General features: G+C 41.8%; 1 protein-coding gene across 1 annotated transcript in view; it reads left to right on the top strand.

The window, feature by feature from the left end:
• The window catches only part of tgfbr1b (transforming growth factor, beta receptor 1 b), a 144,084-nt gene that overhangs the window by 60,675 nt on the left and 64,117 nt on the right, over positions 1-19,292 (top strand). The window contains exon 4 of the mRNA XM_034173068.1: positions 6,983-7,213. Coding sequence (XP_034028959.1) covers positions 6,983-7,213 — 231 coding nt within the window. The remainder of the gene's footprint in view (positions 1-6,982; positions 7,214-19,292) is intronic.

Genomic DNA, 19,292 nt, shown 5'->3' with positions numbered 1-19,292 from the left:
TCTGTTTATAATCTTCTCGCCCAGAAGAAAAGAGTGTTTACACAGGAGAGAAAAGTGAGAAAATGTTAATGCCTGTTTGAGAAAAGTGTATAAAGTGTGTAGTGAGGGGTTTTACAGCCTTAAAACATCTATAATAATTGCAAAAAATAGCGCTGACTACTTCGCGGATTTCGCTTATCGCGGGTTATTTTTAGAACATAACTCCCGCGATAAATAAGGGACCACTGTATACGGCATTCGCAACAAACCGCTACGGAGGCTTCCGAAAACAAAGGACTCGTGAGTACTTGTGTGTTTCCGACAGGTGACGTGACTCTTCGAAGTGTTCCAGCGTGCACTTGAATGGAATGTAGCTGCTAAAGTTAAGAACTGAGGCAGACATTAATTACAAAGTTGACATATCTGTGATGTCGTTTTATGATGACTCGTTTTTAAGTGAAAACTGTTCATTTTAATGCAGTCACGGTAGAAACTCTGAATGCACCTGTGGCAATTAGTCATAAACGCAGCCTGTCAGTTACAGTCTATGCTTGAGGCTCAGCTTTGTGTACGATTAATTATAAGTGTTATTCTCAATAAAATCTAAAAAAAAAAAAAATCTGCCTGGGAAAAATGTTGTAGAGACACTCATTCATGTTCACAGTGGCAGTAAAATAGCTGAGAGCAGCAGCGTGCAGCTCACACACACACACACACACACACACACACACACACACACACACACACACACACACACACACACACACACACACACACTCCACATCCAAATTCACTCTCTCAAAGCAAAAAAAAATAAAATAAAGAAGCTTTCCAGCTCCACTGACTGGGGGAAAAAAACACAAAAGGGGGAAAACCAAATATGTCAGTCTCACCTAGTTGTAGATTGTTTTCCAAATGTAAACTCCACACGATCAAAGAATCACGCACATGCACACGTGCGATCACCAGCTGCAGCTCTGACTTCAGTTCTCACTATTGTGGCATGTTAAATAAAGTCTGTTAATTCTGACTTTTTTCAATGTAACAAAACCATCTCCGTGCACAGTGCCACATACAGGCCTGGTATATATACTACACCGTGTTTACGGAACACTTTTTGAAAATGGCAAATATAAAGACAGTATCTGTTTCCGTGTGGACAAGGCCTTAAGTTTGTAATTCAGATAAGGTGTAAAGCTGAAGTTGCAGGAAATGGCTTCCATTTTTATTTGTGCAGGTGGTGGGGGAGAGGAAGATTGTAGCTAAGCTATTTTGTCTGTGGCAGACTCGATCTCATATGCTTCAGGACACCCCATGCATAAATAACTTACTGTATCCACGTGTCAGAGTGCCGTGAGCATTCCGCGGGACATTTTACCTGAAGAGGGGGTCTGCCAATGCACGAGCATGACCAATATTACATTTGTCAGAATTCCTATTTCAGTAAAATGTCAGATTTCATCACAAATAACTCATTTGTTTGTCTGTTTTTTTTTTTGTCCTATACATATCCTTTTCTCATTCATTAAATGTGTTCCTCTTTGTCAGCTGATGTCTGGCGAATCCGTCTGAAAGTTTTGTGCATCCAGTTTGTCAGTGCCGTAAGCAGCAGTGATAAAAACTCTAATAGTCCATTTCTCACTGGTTTTTCCTCCTTGTTAAAGATAAAAAACAGCAGATGTCCAGTTGTCAAAATGCTGAAGAAAGTGAATGATATTACACGCACTTTTACGGCTGACCCGACACATTTGGGCAGCACTATAGCTTAGTGATTAGCACTGTTGCCTCACAGCAAGAAGGTCATGGGATTGATTCCACCTGTATCCTTTCTGTGTGGAGTTTGCATGCTCACTCCATGTTTGTGTGGGCTTCGCCCGGGTGCTCTGGCTTCCTTCCACATCAAAAGACATGCAGGTTAATTGGAAACTTCAAAAATTGTCCAGGTCTCGCTTATAAAAGAGGCTTCAGTCTCAGTGGGACTAACCTGGTTAAAGGTTAAACACATTTAAAGAACTTACTAAACACTAATATCATCACAGGTGAGATGCAGAAGCAATAAGAAAAATGTGAAATCCTGTTATTTTTTGTTTTTTTACGATGTGTTGGAGTAAAAAAAGGCATATAATAAACTTTAATAACCAAAGATTTTTGGGTGGGTGCTTAATCAGCTTTCTTCAAAAAGAGGGTGGGCCAGTCGTCGTAGAGTGCCTTCATTAGAGAGAGTGGTGACATGACAAGTCAAAAAAAATCATTCACATGACTCGTGGTGCCAGCTTGGGTTCAGATAGCATTTGCTGTTAATCTGTCTGCATGTAAATCCAGCTATTTTATTTATTTGGTTTGATTTGGAGGCACAAATAAACACAGCAAGGGCTTCAAGATGTATAGCTCCGAATAGAAGAAAAATTTGGGAAAATAAAGTCAGCCGTGTGGGATGGAAGTCGACATCATCGTCAAAGTTTTGAGAGGTAAGTTTATTATTCAGTCCCATGTACAGTACAACTCACCTAAATCATCATCGTATAAACCAGATATTCGCAGTCACCAGACAAAAAAGTCCCAAAGTTTTTGTATTGTTTTCCATGTAATAAACACCGTATATAATGGATTTTGTACAGCGGATTTTTCGCTTCCATCAGATAAAATGCCCGTCTGATTGCAATGTATTTCCATTAAACCCCTCGCATGTGGGACCGGAGTCATTTCCGTGATTAAAAGTTCAACCTTTTTTTTTTCTCCACACCGTGCTCAGATTCGGACTCCCAGGCTACAGCCTGGGCGTGCACCTGTTAAATCAGGCACAAAAGGCTGTGATTTGACACTTTGTTGCTTTCACTTCTTTCATCTGCCATAGTATTTACAGTGCAGACACAGATTACATTTTGATAATGGATCAAACACATTTGGCAGAAAAAAAAATTTCAGAGGAAATTTTGACCCGGTCATTAAATGAGGCACGTGTGCTGATGCAGGATTCCCCATAGATGTTCGGCGGCTCCTGACTGTAATTAATCCATTACATACATATAACTAACTTTGTCTGTTTTATACATACAACAGATTTTGTACAACAGATTTCTCGCTCACACTGGATAAAATGTCCTGTCCAATCACAATGTATTTCCATTAAAACCCCCACGCAGTCTGGATGTGCAGAGGTACAAATTAAAGTTCAGCTCTGTCACTCACCAATTTGTGGAAAGTGGGACCGGAGTCATTTCTGTGATTAAAAGTCCGGGCGTTTATTTTTTTCACAGTGTTCAGACTCGGACTGGCAGCCTGATGTGCACCTGCTAAATCAGGCACAAAAGGCTGTGATTGGATACTTTTCTGCTTTTACTCCTTCTTCTGCCATCATATTATAACAGTTTTTACAGTGTGAGCGCTGATTACAAATGGATCAGAAAAGTCCACAACTTTACAGCACAAAGTCGGTAAAAGAGGAAAATGTACAGCTTACCTTTGAATTGGAGGTGATGACTGCAGAAAGAAAAGCTTGTTGGGGATCAAATTTGTTCAGAATAAAGCATAATCCAGAGACAGAGAACTTTAATGCCGCGTTCACACCGGGTGCGACATGAGCGACAGCAGCGACAGGTTGCCATGTAATCCCTATGGAAGGACACGTTATGGTGCCAAGCCATGCAGCGCGACACGATGGACGCGAATGAAGCGACGCGAGTGAAGCAATTTTGAGCGATTAGCGCGTTTGTGGCGCGATATTGCGTCGCATTGCCCTCCTCCCCAACTTGAAAAATCTGAACTTTTTCGTCTTGTCGCGCCGCGATGTCCAATCAGGGACTGGGTATGTAGTGACATGGAGATGTCTGGCGTGTGACTGAGTTGGATGTGGACATTAGGGTTATGACTACAAAACTTTTTTTCAAAACTTTTATTTTCCTGATGTTGCATTTGATGAACTTTTACCCATAGATCACATTTTTGAAGTTTATTTCATTGGATCTTGAAAAAACCTCCCGCACCTAGCGCCATATCACTTTTAAAAATACATGAGTTTACACAATACTATTTAAAAAAATAACGTAACAAGAAAAGAATTAACAAGTATGAGGAAATAACAAGAAAATATATACAAATGAATATTGCTAAAATATATTAATTAAACAATAATTAAAAGAAAAAAAATAAAGGTAAAACAGATAAAAGTGAACACGCCACTCAACAAAGTCTGCTGCCAAACTGGTGTCTAAACACTCTTTGTCAACCAGAAAAGCGCCACAGGTGCTTCAAAGTCTGGTTTAAGATGGAGTTAGTGTCCCAACACCATCACAGTCTGGAGTCTGGCGTCGGAACAATCAGAGATGCAGAACAAGTTAAGAACCGCCTCATGGAACTTTTCTCTGAAGAGAAATTTTGCAGTTTGATGGTAAGAGTACCAAGTTGTGTGCTTGAAAAATGACAGAAGAACATTACAACTTGGCTGCAGACATCTATATACCACTACAGGACCTGCTTGATGAGTACAATGCATGGAACAGTATTCAGATGATTATCTCTGACACAACAGCAGTCAGTAGTGGTCGCAAAAATGGTGTTGTAGCCAGGCTTCAGAGAACATTTCAAGACAAGGGATTCGATGAACCTCAATACATCGGCTGCCAACACTACGTTCTTGATCTTGTTATGCGACGTGTTGAACTTCTTTTTTCCTATACGGTCACGGCCACCTAACATTAACTACAAGTTTATTGATGAGATTTTGGAACAGTATGATGATTTGCAAAATGCATACATGGGCACAGAAGTGATACCAGAGTATGAGAACCTTGGCTTGAGAGATGATTTTAAATTCCTTTTTGAGCTTTGTGAAGCAAGTTTTACAAAACAGAGGAAAAATGGCCTTGCATCAAATGGCACAAGCTGCCATCACTTCACAGTGCCATGGTGGAACTCAAGAGGAATTTTTTTACACTTATTGCCTTATTCCTTCTTCCATATTGGTGAGAACAGTTGAGGGTAACTTGCGATTTCATTGCAACTACATGGTAATGGGCCTGGTTTTCTAACCAACACTATTCAGAGATGGATTATGAAGACCTGCTGTCAGCAGTATCCAAACCTAAGTGTCCCAAAGCTGTGAAATGCTTCTCTACTCAATGGAAAAAGGAACCATCAGTGCTTGATGTGCCTCGCTCCAGCATAGTAGCTGAAGGAGCTGTAAAGTTGATGGAGGAGGTTTGTTCTACTTGCAGAACAGACAAATATCTTAACAGCAAATTTATTAGCACTAATACACAAATCTGAAACACTATTAAAAACACTACAAATGCTATATGTACTCATTTTCATGTATTCCTCATGTGTATTGTATGTAAAACTGACATGTTATAATAAAAAGTGGTTGAGCCACGAGGTGTTTTAATGTGAAATATGAAACTGTCTTAAGTACGGAAGGTTTTTTCAAGGTCAGGCAAAACCAAAGACATCTTTGTGAGTTTTAGGTAAAAATTCATCATTTATAACCCCAGGCTAATAAATTTGAGATTTGTCATAACCCTAGTGGACATGTCCTGTCTCTGGTAGCCAGCCTGTGAGCAAGACTTATGTCCCTTTTGTCCTTTATTTCACAATTATGACAGAGTTTGGGCGAAGAGCAAGGAGCAGCCCCACAGCAGGGGGAGCGGATTTTTTAAAATGTTATTTTTAACATGCATGCGAGCGAATCGTCCGTGAAGATTATTTTATTTATTAACTACAGAAATGTATAATAAAACAAATGGTGACTGGTTTCTAAACACAATTATGACAGTGTTTTTGAGGGAAGAGTGAGGAGCAGCCCCACAGCAGGGGCAGCGGAGTTTTTTTTTTGTTTACATGTGCACGTGTGAACAGGACAGGAGGTCATCTGAAAGCGGCCCTTTTCCAGACGCAGCTCCTGCAGCAAATAATGATACTCCCCGAATTGGGAACGTCTCATGGCGTTTGTCGGCTTTCCACAACAACTCGCTCCGTGTGACCAAGGTCCGTCATGTTAACTTGACTGACAACCGGAGACGGCGAGCGGAATGGAAGCTCCTCCTATTTGCACTGGGGCGAATTTTCGCATCGAAAGCAGAGCGACACACCGGGTGATGGTGGCGCATCCGTCGCCACGCGACCGATGCAAATTTGTGGCGTCTGGTCGTGTCCGGTGTGAACGTGGCATAAAACTGTCACGCACGTCATTGTATGAGACGGAGTTACAGCTGTGCAGCTGCATAAATCAGGCTTTATATTAATTAAATAAATCATCACAAACTGTAAATTCATGTAAATTTGATAGCTTAACTATTTTTATATTTATTTTGATCGCACCTGTACCTGGATGTGTTGCTGTATGTGGTTAAATGACTTAAAAAACAAAAAATGTTGAAAACATTTAAGGCTCATTCAGTAGTTCAGTGCAGTTGGAACCAAAATGGTGCCATGTTCTGAGTTGACACCACTCTCTCATTTAAGGCACACTAGATGGTTGGCCCTGTGTACTCTCATGCACGAATACTGTAATAATAATAATAATAATGTAAAGATGAGGATGCATTTTTTTTTTTTTTTTTTTTTTTTTGATATTTAACTTGCACTGGAGTACTCCCAAACTATTAAAAAGATTGACTTGGACCTCAGGAAATATGGTACATGTGTAAATGTTTATTCATTTGATGTTAAAGTATAAAATGATCAGGTCCTTCAAATAATTAAAGAATGGCTCTTAAAAGATAAATGCACACCTTGGCAGCAGGTGTGCATTTGCAGTGAGGACAGGTGAATTGTCCTGCCAGGACATTTAACCAATGCAAGGTAGATTTCAACACGCTGCTGTTATGCTTTGATTTGCTAACATTTTTTGGAACATCTTGTTTTAAAATTATATTGGGAATATGAAGAGAAACAATGTTCATATTAAAATATTTGTCAAATATCAAGTCTCAAGTCACTGTTAAATGCAAAACACCTAAGATGTTGCTGAAGACAAACTTAAAATTGCCTTTTTTTTTTCCTCAAGGCTTGCCACTGTTGGTTCAGAGAACCATTGCCAGAACTATCATCCTCCAGGAGAGTATTGGAAAGGGTCGTTTTGGGGAGGTGTGGCGGGGGAAATGGCGTGGTGAGGAGGTGGCAGTGAAAATCTTTTCCTCTCGTGAAGAACGCTCCTGGTTTCGAGAAGCTGAAATCTACCAAACAGTGATGCTGAGGCACGAGAACATTCTAGGCTTCATCGCTGCTGACAACAAAGGTGAGAGCCTGACAAAATATTAGAATGCATTAATACTGCCTTCTTCATAACAGCCAACTGCCATTGATTTCACGTTACTACAGACTCCTTCGCTAGCTACTCATTTACAGAGGGTTGGTGGACATTTCACTCCTTAGCCCCTACTGACCGGAAGGCCCAAAGGGGGATTATGCCGTGGCAATTTCTGTCAGTTTGTCTCTCCATCCCAAAAAGGGTATAAGCATTCTGAAATCAACTGTTCACAGATTTATAGGCGGTATTTCATGAAACTTGGGACAAGCCTTTATTATGGGTTGGTAATAAGCATATTATATCGTTCGAGTTGGGTCTGTTTTACCAGAGTTATGGCCCTTGATTAACAAATCTATAGACTCCATCAGTTTCAAGAGTGGGTGCCTGCATTCTGAAATAAACTCCTCTCACATTTTCATTAGGAATTTTGGGAAACTTGGTACAATTCCTTCTTATAGGTTGGTAATACACATATTGTAATATTGTACAATACTTACACATTTTGAATTTTGGCCCTTATTAACAAACCTAGACACTGCCATCCCATCCTGTCTTTGGCTGATGCTGAGACCCCGATTCATGCGTTTGTCTCTTCTAGATTGGACTACTGCAATGTTCTATTACTTTTTAACCATTACTTAAAAAGCCATCACTTGACCCAGCTATCATAGCTAATTATAGGCCAATCTCCAACCTTCCTTTTCTCTCAAAAATTCTTGAAAGGGTAGTTGTAAAACAGCTAACTGATCATCTGCAGAGGAATGGTCTATTTGAAGAGTTTCAGTCAGGTTTTAGAATTCATCATAGTACAGAAACAGCATTAGTGAAGGTTACAAATGATCTTCTTATGGCCTCGGACAGTGGACTCATCTCTGTGCTTGTTCTGTTAGACCTCAGTGCTGCTTTTGATACTGTTGACAATAAAATTTTATTACAGAGATTAGAGCATGCCATAGGTATTAAAGGCACTGCGCTGCGGTGGTTTGAATCATATTTATCTAATAGATTACAATTTGTTCATGTACATGGGGAATCTTCTTCACAGACTAGGGTTAATTATGGAGTTCCACAAGGTTCTGTGCTAGGACCAATTTTATTCACTTTATACATGCTTCCCTTAGGTAGTATTATTAGACGGTATTGCTTAAATTACCAATTAGCTAAACTGCAGGATTGTCTTACAGACATAAAGACATGGATGACCTCTAATTTCCTGCTTTTAAACTCAGATAAAACTGAAGTTATTGTACTTGGCCCCACAAATCTTAGAAACATGGTGTCTAACCAGATCCTTACTCTGGATGGCATTGCCCTGGCCTCTAGTAATACTGTGAGAAATCTTGGAGTCATTTTTGATCAGGATATGTCATTCAAAGCGTATATTAAACAAATATGTAGGACTGCTTTTTTGCATTTACGCAATATCTCTAAAATCAGAAAGGTCTTTTCTCAGAGTGATGCTGAAAAACTAATTCATGCATTTATTTCCTCTAGGCTGGACTATTGTAATTCATTATTATCAGGTTGTCCTAAAAGTTCCCTAAAAAGCCTTCAGTTAATTCAAAATGCTGCAGCTAGAGTACTGACGGGGACTAGAAGGAGAGAGCATATCTCACCCATATTGGCCCCTCTTCATTGGCTTCCTGTTAATTCTAGAATAGAATTTAAAATTCTTCTTCTTACTTATAAGGTTTTGAATAATCAGGTCCCATCTTATCTTAGGGACCTCGTAGTACCATATCACCCCAATAGAGCGCTTCGCTCTCAGACTGCAGGCTTACTTGTAGTTCCTAGGGTTTGTAAGAGTAGAATGGGAGGCAGAGCCTTCAGCTTTCAGGCTCCTCTCCTGTGGAACCAGCTCCCAGTTCAGATCAGGGAGACAGACACCCTCTCTACTTTTAAGATTAGGCTTAAAACTTTCCTTTTTGCTAAAGCTTATATTTAGGGCTCGATCGGGTGACCCTGAACCATCCCTTAGTTATGCTGCTATAGATGTAGACTGCTGGGGGGTTCCCATGATGCACTGTTTCTTTCTCTTTTTGCTCTGTATGCACCACTCTACATTTAATCATTAATGATCGATCTCTGCTCCCCTCCACAGCATGTCTTTTTCCTGGTTCTCTCCCTCAGCCTCAACCAGTCCCAGCAGAAGACTGCCCCTCCCTGAGCCTGGTTCTGCTGGAGGTTTCTTCCTGTTAAAAGGGAGTTTTTCCTTCCCACTGTAGCCAAGTGCTTGCTCACAGGGGGTCGTTTTGACCGTTGGGGTTTTACATAATTATTGTATGGCCTTGCCTTACAATATAAAGCGCCTTGGGGCAACTGTTTGTTGTGATTTGGCGCTATATAAAAAAAAAAATTGATTGAAAATTGATTGGTTCTATTTTCTGGTTTACTGCAGTCCAGCATTATGGCTATGCAGTTAGTTCAAAACACTGCTGCCAGACTTTTGACATGAACATGAAGCCCCCCCCCCAGTCTGCATATATAGTAATGGCAAATTCCACACTGGCAGAACCATTTATGTACATTAAAACACATATATGCAATTTATTCTTGCAAGACAGAAGGTATGTAGTGTGTGGGTGAACGTGGTGTGCATGTGTGACCCCTATCCGCCCTTCCCGATCAGCCTACAACATCCTACTCAAAGGCCAACTGACAACTTTTGTCAGGAAGGGCCGAACACCAAAACAACATGAAGACAAACAAGAATGAAAGACAAGTGGTAAAGGCAGTAACTGTGAAGTGATTAGAAGTGACACACTGAGGAGACTGGGCCCCAACCATACAACTCACCAGGACAAACAACCACACATGAACAAGTAGTGACAGCAACAGTCTCTTGTCTGATTAGTAGCATCCATACCTTAATCTAGGACACCAGAGTCTTGATCCCCTTGAGAGCACCCAAAACCGAATTGTGGTGAGCAGTGATGCCTCTAATCTGACCACATTTTTTAGTAACGAGTAATCTAACGGGTTAATCTTTCCAAATCAGTAATCAGATTAAAGTTACTTCTCCAAGTCACTGTGCGTTACTGTTATTTTTGCATTGTGGGTCAATAGCAGCATTAAACTTGGTCCGTGGGCAGGAGGTCGGGGTTTGACTGAACTGCCCACTTTAAGCGGGCTGCGAGCTTTTCATCCGTAGTTTTTTGCAGCAGCTACGACTCGTCCTGACCTCTTAAAGCGCGGTGACACCACCACACCTGCACTAAGCTTTATAAAGACATTTTTATGCTTTTTTTTCTCCGAGCCGCTCCGTATCTGCTGCTAAAAATAGCTGATCCTCCGCGACGCGTCAATAACTAACACTATTTTCCACTCAAATGCACCTAAACTCTCTTTCTGAGGACCACATGATGTGAAAACGCAATAAAACTTTCTTACCTGTAAATCTGGTCATGTTTCATGCATAAATAAATGTTAGCCATTCTTTGTGCTCAAACGCCAACGCAGGGGCGAATTCATTTCAAATGGCAACTTTCTGGCTTTAAGAAACACTAGGAAAGAAATCAGGAAAAAAAACTGTGGCAGTCAGTAATGATTACTTTTTTAGACCAAGCAGAGGGAAAAAAAATATGGAATCACTCAATTCTGAGGAAAAAATTATGGAATCATGAAAAACAAAAGAACGCTCCAACACATCACTAGTATTTTGTTGCACCACCTCTGGCTTTTATAACAGCTTGCAGTCTCTGAGGCATGGACTTAATGAGTGACAAACAGTACTCTTCATCAATCTGGCTCCAACTTTCTCTGATTGCTGTTACCAGATCAGCTTTGCAGGTTGGAGCCTTGTCATGGACCATTTTCTTCAACTTCTACCAAAGATTGTCAATTGGATTAAGATCCGGACTATTTGCAGGCCATGACATTGACCCTATGTGTCTTTTTGCAAGGAATGTTTTCACAGTTTTTGCTCTATGGCAAGATGCATTATCATCTTGAAAAATGATTTCATCATCCCCAAACATCCTTTCAATTGATGGGATAAGAAAAGTGTCCAAAATATCAACGTAAACGTGTGCATTTATTGATGATGTAATGACAGCCATCTCCCCAGTGCCTTTACCTGACATGCAGCCCCATATCATCAATGACTGTGGAAATTTACATGTTCTCTTCAGGCAGTCATCTTTATAAATCTCATTGGAACGGCACCAAACAAAAGTTCCAGCATCATCACCTTGCCCAATGCAGATTCGAGATTCATCACTGAATATGACTTTCATCCAGTCATCCACAGTCCACGATTGCTTTTCCTTAGCCCATTGTAAACTTGTTTTTTTCTGTTTGGGTGTTGATGATGGCTTTCGTTTAGCTTTTCTGTATGTAAATCCCATTTCCTTTAGGTGGTTTCTTACAGTTCGGTCACAGACGTTGACGCCAGTTTCCTCCCATTCGTTCCTCATTTGTTTTGTTGTGCATTTTCGATTTTTGAGACATATTGCTTTAAGTTTTCTGTCTTGACGCTTTGATGTCTTCCTTGGTCTACCAGTATGTTTGCCTTTAACAACCTTCCCATGTTGTTTGTATTTGGTCCAGAGTTTAGACACAGCTGACTGTGAACAACCAACATCTTTTGCAACATTGCGTGATGATTTACCCTCTTTTAAGAGTTTGATAATCCTCTCCTTTGTTTCAATTGACATCTCTCGTGTTTGAGCCATGATTCATGTCAGTCCACTTGGTGCAACAGCTCACCAAGGTATGATCACTCCTTTTTAGATGCAGACTAACGAGCAGATCTGAATTGATGCAGGTGTTAGTTTTGGGGATTAAAATTTACAGGGTGATTCCATAATTTATTCCTCAGAATTGAGTGATTCCATATTTTTTTCCCTCTGCTTGGTCTAAAAAAGTAACCGTTACTGACTGCCACAATTTTTTTTTCTTGATTTCTTATAATGTTTCTTAAAGCCAGAAAGTTGCCATTTGAAATGACTTTAGTTTTGTGTCATATCTGTGATCTGCTTTTTTTCTACAAAATTAAACAACTGAATGAACAATCCTCCGAGGCCGGTGATTCCATAATTATTGCCAGGGGTTGTACTAATACTACTTAAAATAATAATTTCGACAAGTAAAATGTTCAGAGAGAATTTAAATGTTAGAAAAATGTTAGAAATAATTTAATAGTTCCATTTATAAACAATGTAGGTTAGAAATGGCAAGTTTTACTGTTACAGTGCTGTCAACAGTTAAATATGAGGTCAAGAAAGAGGTCTTTATTTTACTTTTTATAAAACAAGTATTTATTTTCATTGAAGTCAAGAAAGGGTGACTGTAAAGTGAGTTTTGGCAAAACAAGTATCATTGTCATGTTGAGATGGCAGGGGGTTGTTGTCAGCAGCTGGGGAAAGTGACTAAAAAAGTAACTAGTAATCTAACAGTTACTTTTCCAATTAAGTAATCATTAAAGTAACTAGGTTACCTTTTCAAGGAGTAATCAGTAATTGGATTACTTTTTCAAAGTAACTGTGGCAACACTGGTGGTGATGGCCTCAAACACACAACCATCCACGCACAGAGACCCAGATCACAACTAAATATCTGATCACTACTGTGGCTGGTGTGTTGGGCCAAGACAAAAGTACAGAACCTTACCATATGACGTGAACCACTCTGGGACATCAGAAGCCATACGGCCTACTGCACGCAACAGACGGAAATGGGTCCAGGATGCAGGGCCCCAGGAGAAACCAGGAGAAAAAGGGCATCAGAAAGGCACAGGGGCCAGGAAGGGCAGCCACCAGAGCCACATGGACAGCCCGATGAACCACCAGGGGAACTGCCCGGAACGCCCCCCACGGAGGCACAGGAAGCAACTCCATACCCAATAGAAGCACACAGGGCGCCGGCATGTGCCCACAAAAGGGGGGGCCCCAGCACCACACCACCAGTCCCCAAGGAAGGAGTGAGCAGCGGTGAGGACGGGTAGCAAAGGAACCTTGCAATCGATCCCAAAGCATGGGCAGGGACCACAGAGCCATATGAGGGCGGAGCCCGGCCCCCAGACAAGAGGCGAGACCCAATCCCCTGGACCATGAAGCATGCGAGGCTCCCCCAACACCCAAGACTTCCACAGTGCAACCAGCAGGCCCCCCACCCCAAACACCAAAGCCCAAGATCAGGAGTCCGGCCAAGCGAGAGCAGTGCAGCACCCCATTCTGAAGCAGAAAGTTTGACCACATTACTCCCATTTTGGCATCTCTTCACTGGCTTCCTGTCCGTGTGAGGTCAGATTTTAAGGTTCTGCTACTAGTCTATAAAACTGTTCACAGACTGGCACCTCCATACTTAGCTGACCTAATTAAACCTTACGTACCGGCCCGGGCTTTGCATTCTCAGGGTGCAGGACTTCTTTGTGTCCCTAGGGTGAATAAAAAGTCTGTGGGTCACAGAGCTTTCTCTTATTGTCCCCCTGTTCTGTAGAATGATCTCCTTGCATCAATAAATCAGATTCTGTAGAGACTTTCAAGTCCAGACTTAAGATGCACTTATTTCCCCTTTCGTATGGCTATCATACTGGCATAGGATGTTACTATGCTTTTGCCCTTTTAAATTCATTTTATTAAGAAATGGAGCGGGTCGCGGCCTCAACTTTACCTAAAGTCTGGGTCTTTTAGTGAAGCTTAGGGCTAGTGGCTGGCGATCACCTTAGTATTTCTTCTGTTTGTCTTGTTGCTTAATGCTGACAAATTATACTGTATTTGTTGTCTTTCTGATGCCTGATTCTTTTTCTCTCTGTTTGAGTTGCGGTCCCATCCAGAGATGGGTGTGGTGTCTGTTTCTGAAACCCTCCTGTCCTGTGCACTGGCAACATTTCCTGTGTATTCATTTTGTGAATTATTTTGTAAATTGTGTTGGTAACATGGCCCAAGCAGAGGGTCACACCTTTGAGTCTGGTCTGCTTGAGGTTTCTTCCTCAGATCCTCAGAGGGAGTTTTTCCTTACTACTGTCACCTGTGTGCTTGCTCTGGGGGTTGGTAAGGTTGGACCTTGTGTGAAATGCCTTGAGGCAGCTTTGTTGTGATTTGGTGCTGTATAAATGAAAATAAATTGAAATTGAAAAATGCCAGTTTCATGAGTTGGTGTCTACATTCTGAATTCAGAGATCACATACCTTGAGATGTTACCAGAATGTAGCAAACACTTGTACCAAAGCAGCATTTGCCAGTGGGGGATATTGTGCTCTCAGAGCACTCTTGTTAAATATCTGTCTGAGTTTCTAATGAATAGTGACAAAATCCCTGTAAACTGTAATATCAGAAAAGAAGAGCTTCAAAACATTGTCCTCCTTGGAACTGCTCACATTCTCGAGATGACCCTATCCATCAGACTTATGACTGCCTCAAGTTCAAGGGATGAACTCTGCACCATAAGACAATAGAGCAGAAGTTATAATGATGACAAAAATAATTATTCTGACCATTTTTCTGCATGGATAAGCCCCTGGCATGCCCAACGTAGTCGGTGAGCAGTAAGAATTTAAAATGTGTATTTATTTGGAAAGTGTGTCCTGATTGCAGGGATGAAAATAGCAGCAACGGCAATAATAATAATGTTACAATTTTAGAAAAAGACAAAAACAACCTGGTAAAACAAAACACAACAGAAAAGATAAAACCAACTATCAATCTAAATAAATAAATATAGAAATAAATAACAGTTTCCTGTGAACACCGAGTGACTCATACCCCGACTTCATCCCTGTATCCTGTGAAAACGCAATCTTTATATTTTGTTTTAAACTGTTGAATGTATGGACACTGCTTTAACTCCTCACCCACACTGTTCCATGGTCTCACCCCACATAATGAAATGCAGAATCTTTTCTTGTTTGTATGGATTTTATTAATTTTAAAGTTCTTTTTCCTTCTTAATTGATGTCAGAGTTGTTCGGAGTTGGACCTGGAAAGAACAACCCAGTTTACACACACAGAAAATGATCACGCAAGAGACACTGAATTTCTTTTCCTGATCAGAAGAGGACAAACGAGGAGCTCCTTCAGCAAGAACTGTCGTCTGCTCTGAAGGCCCCACCCATTTGCGTCTCCTTTTTATTGAATATAGTTACATACAGCATATAGAAGTGACAATATCACAAAACAATGGAAAGACACAAAGTCTGGTCTCACATTGATATGAAAACTGTTATGGCTTTGAGCCCTCAGTCCCCTAAGCTTCCCATAATAATTTCCAGCCCTCAATCGGTGTTCCGGTTACAATGCTCTTTCCTCAAGGCTGAACCGTTAAAGGTACACATTTGCGCTTAGCAAAAACATGACCCTAGAAAAACAGTCTGCACATTCTAGCAAAACAGTCTGCACATTGACTAAGCCAAAGATCATCTGCTCACTTTCTCGTTTGACAGTTTTAATGATCACTTGAGCCGTTCAGTGTATATGATTGCTTTGACAATAAGTAATTATTTAAAGGAATAATGGTACATGAACTCTCACACATGCATATCCGAGGTCTGTTAGAAAAGTATCCAACCTTTTTATTTTTTTCAAAAACCTGATGGATTTGAATCACGTGTGCTTGCATGAGCCAACCTTGAACCTTTGTGCGCATGTGTGACAGCCTTTGTGTGAGGATGGGTGGAGTCTTTCATCATTTTTTCTTTGCAAGGAAATGGCGGAACGACTGGAGCAGCGTGACTGCATCAAATTTTGGCAGAAACTGGGCGACAGCCAGGTGGAAACCATTCAGATTATTCAGACGGTTTTCGGTGACGATCCTCTGGGCATCACACAGATTAAGGAGCGGTACAACTGGTTTAAAGACGCCCGCACAGCGGTGGAGGGCACACCGCGCTCCAATCGGCATCAACACGCTGAAACGACCGGATCATTTCCAAAGTGAACGCTATGATGATGTGGGACCATCATGTGATTATCCGGGAAATTGCGGAAAAGGTGGACATCAGCACTTTTTTGACACATTCCACTGTGAAAGAAGATTTTGCCATGAAAAGAGTGGCGGCGAAATTCATCGGCACGAAGCTGATGGCGCAGCAACAGCGTCTCCGTGTTGAAGTCTCACAGGACATGTTGTGACATGCCCAGCTTGTCAACCATTTGGAAGACTGAGACAGCTTTCGGTGGCGTTTTTCAGTCGTGTGACTATCCGAGAAATTGTGGACAAGCTGGACATGTCAGGGCATGTTACAACATGTCCTGTGAGGCTTCATCACGGAGGCGCTGTTGCTGCGCCATCAGCTTCATGCCGATGAATTTCGCCGCCACTCTTTTCATTCCTACCAGGCTGCTCAAGGAAGCCCTACCATTATTTAATGCTTCGATCTTAAATATGATCAATCTATCTTTGTTAGTTGGCTATGTACCACAGGCTTTTAAGGTGGCAGTAATTAAACCATTACTTAAAAAGCCATCACTTGACCCAGCTATCTTAGCTAATTATAGGCCAATCTCCAACCTTCCTTTTCTCTCAAAAATTCTTGAAAGGGTAGTTGTAAAACAGCTAACTGATCATCTGCAGAGGAATGGTCTATTTGAAGAGTTTCAGTCAGGTTTTAGAATTCATCATAGTACAGAAACAGCATTAGTGAAGGTTACAAATGATCTTCTTATGGCCTCGGACAGTGGACTCGTCTCTGTGCTTGTTCTGTTGGACCTCAGTGCTGCTTTTGATACTGTTGACCATAAAATTTTATTACAGAGATTAGAGCATGCCATAGGTATTAAAGGCACTGCTTTGCGGTGGTTTGAATCATATTTGTCTAATAGATTACAATTTGTTCATGTAAATGGGGAATCTTCTTCACAGACTAAAGTTAATTATGGAGTTCCACAAGGTTCTGTGCTAGGACCAATTTTATTCACTTTATACATGCTTCCCTTAGGCAGTATTATTAGACGGTATTGCTTAAATTTTCATTGTTACGCAGATGATACCCAGCTTTATCTATCCATGAAGCCAGAGGACACACACCAATTAGCTAAACTGCAGGATTGTCTTACAGACATAAAGACATGGATGACCTCTAATTTCCTGCTTTTAAACTCAGATAAAACTGAAGTTATTGTACTTGGCCCCACAAATCTTAGAAACATGGTGTCTAACCAGACCCTTACTCTGGATGGCATTACCCTGACCTCTAGTAATACTGTGAGAAATCTTGGAGTCATTTTTGTTCATGGTAAGGCATTCAAAGCGCATATTAAACAAATATGTAGGACTGCTTTTTTGCGGTTACGCAATATCTCTAAAATCAGAAAGGTCTTGTCTCAGAGTGATGCTGAAAAACTAATTCATGCATTTATTTCCTCTAGGCTGGACTATTGTAATTCATTATTATCAGGTTGTCCTAAAAGTTCCCTAAAAGCCTTCAGTTAATTCAAAATGCTGCAGCTAGAGTACTGACGGGGACTAGAAGGAGAGAGCATATCTCACCCATATTGGCCTCTCTTCATTGGCTTCCTGTTAATTCTAGAATAGAATTTAAAATTCTTCTTCTTACTTATAAGGTTTTGAATAATCAGGTCCCATCTTATCTTAGGGACCTCGTAGTACCATATCACCCCAATAGAGCGCTTCGCTCTCAGACTGCAGGCTTACTTGTAGTTCCTAGGGTTTGTAAGAGTAGAATGGGAGGCAGAGCCTTCAGCTTTCAGGCTCCTCTCCTGTGGAACCAGCTCCCAATTCAGATCAGGGAGACAGACACCCTCTCTACTTTTAAGATTAGGCTTAAAACTTTCCTTTTGCTAAAGCTTATAGTTAGGGCTGGATCAGGTGACCCTGAACCATCCCTTAGTTATGCTGCTATAGACGTAGACTGCTGGGGGGTTCCCATGATGAACTGTTTCTTTCTCTTTTTGCTCTGTATGCACCACTCTGCATTTAATCATTAGTGATCGATCTCTGCTCCCCTCCACAGCATGTCTTTTCCTGGTTCTCTCCCTCAGCCCCAACCAGTCCCAGCAGAAGACTGCCCCTCCCTGAGCCTGGTTCTGCTGGAGGTTTCTTCCTGTTAAAAGGGAGTTTTTCCTTCCCACTGTAGCCAAGTGCTTGCTCACAGGGGGTCGTTTTGACCGTTGGGGTTTTACATAATTATTGTATGGCCTTGCCTTACAATATAAAGCGCCTTGGGGCAACTGTTTGTTGTGATTTGGCGCTATATAAAAAAAATTGATTGATTGATTGACTTCCTGACGGACCGGAGTCAGCATGTGAGGCTGGGAAAGAATGTCTCGAACACTCGGACTCTCAGCACAGGATCTCCACAGGGCTGTGTCCTTTCCCCTCTGCTCTTCGCCCTATACACTAACTGCTGCACCTCCAGTCACGACTCCGTAAAGCTCATCAAGTTTGCGGACGACACCACCCTCATCGGACTCATTTCGGATGGGGATGAGTCTGCCTACAGGAGGGAGGTGGACCGGCTGGTGACCTGGTGTAGCAGCAACAACTTGGAGCTCAACGCCCAGAAAACAGTGGAGATGATCGTGGACTTCAGGAAAGCCACAGCCCCCCCCGCCCTCCCTTGCCCTCACCAACAGCCCCATCACCACTGTGGACCGTCACCGCTTCCTTGGCACCACCATCACCCAGGACCTCAAGTGGGAGTCAACCATCAGCTCCCTCATCAAGAAGGCCCAGCAGAGGATGTACTTCCTGCGGCAGCTGAAGAAGGCCAAGCTGCCTGTCCAGCTGATGGTGCAGTTCTACACGGCCATCATCGAGTCCATCCTCTGCTCCTCCATCACGGTGTGGTACGCCGGGGCCACAGCCAGGGACAGACACAAACTGCAGCGCATTGTAGCCTCTGCTGAGAAGGTGATCGGCTGTAGCCTTCCATCTCTCCACGACCTGCACGTCTCCAGGACTCTGGGCCGAGCAGGTCGGATCACAGCTGACCCTTCTCACCCTGCACACAGTCTATTCAAACTACTCCCCTTGGGCAGGAGGCTACAGTCCATCCGGACCAGAACCTCCTGCCATAAGAACAGTTTCTTTCCCCTCTGCCATTAGACTCATGAACTCCTCATAACTCAGTCACCTTAAGCTTAACTCTGTCACTTTATCATTTTGTCAC

The sequence above is a fragment of the Thalassophryne amazonica genome, chromosome 1, assembly GCF_902500255.1.
Source record: "Thalassophryne amazonica chromosome 1, fThaAma1.1, whole genome shotgun sequence".
Lineage (NCBI taxonomy): Eukaryota > Metazoa > Chordata > Actinopteri > Batrachoidiformes > Batrachoididae > Thalassophryne > Thalassophryne amazonica.
Note: the sequence above shows the minus strand (reverse complement) of the source record. Positions and strands in the feature narration are given on the sequence as shown.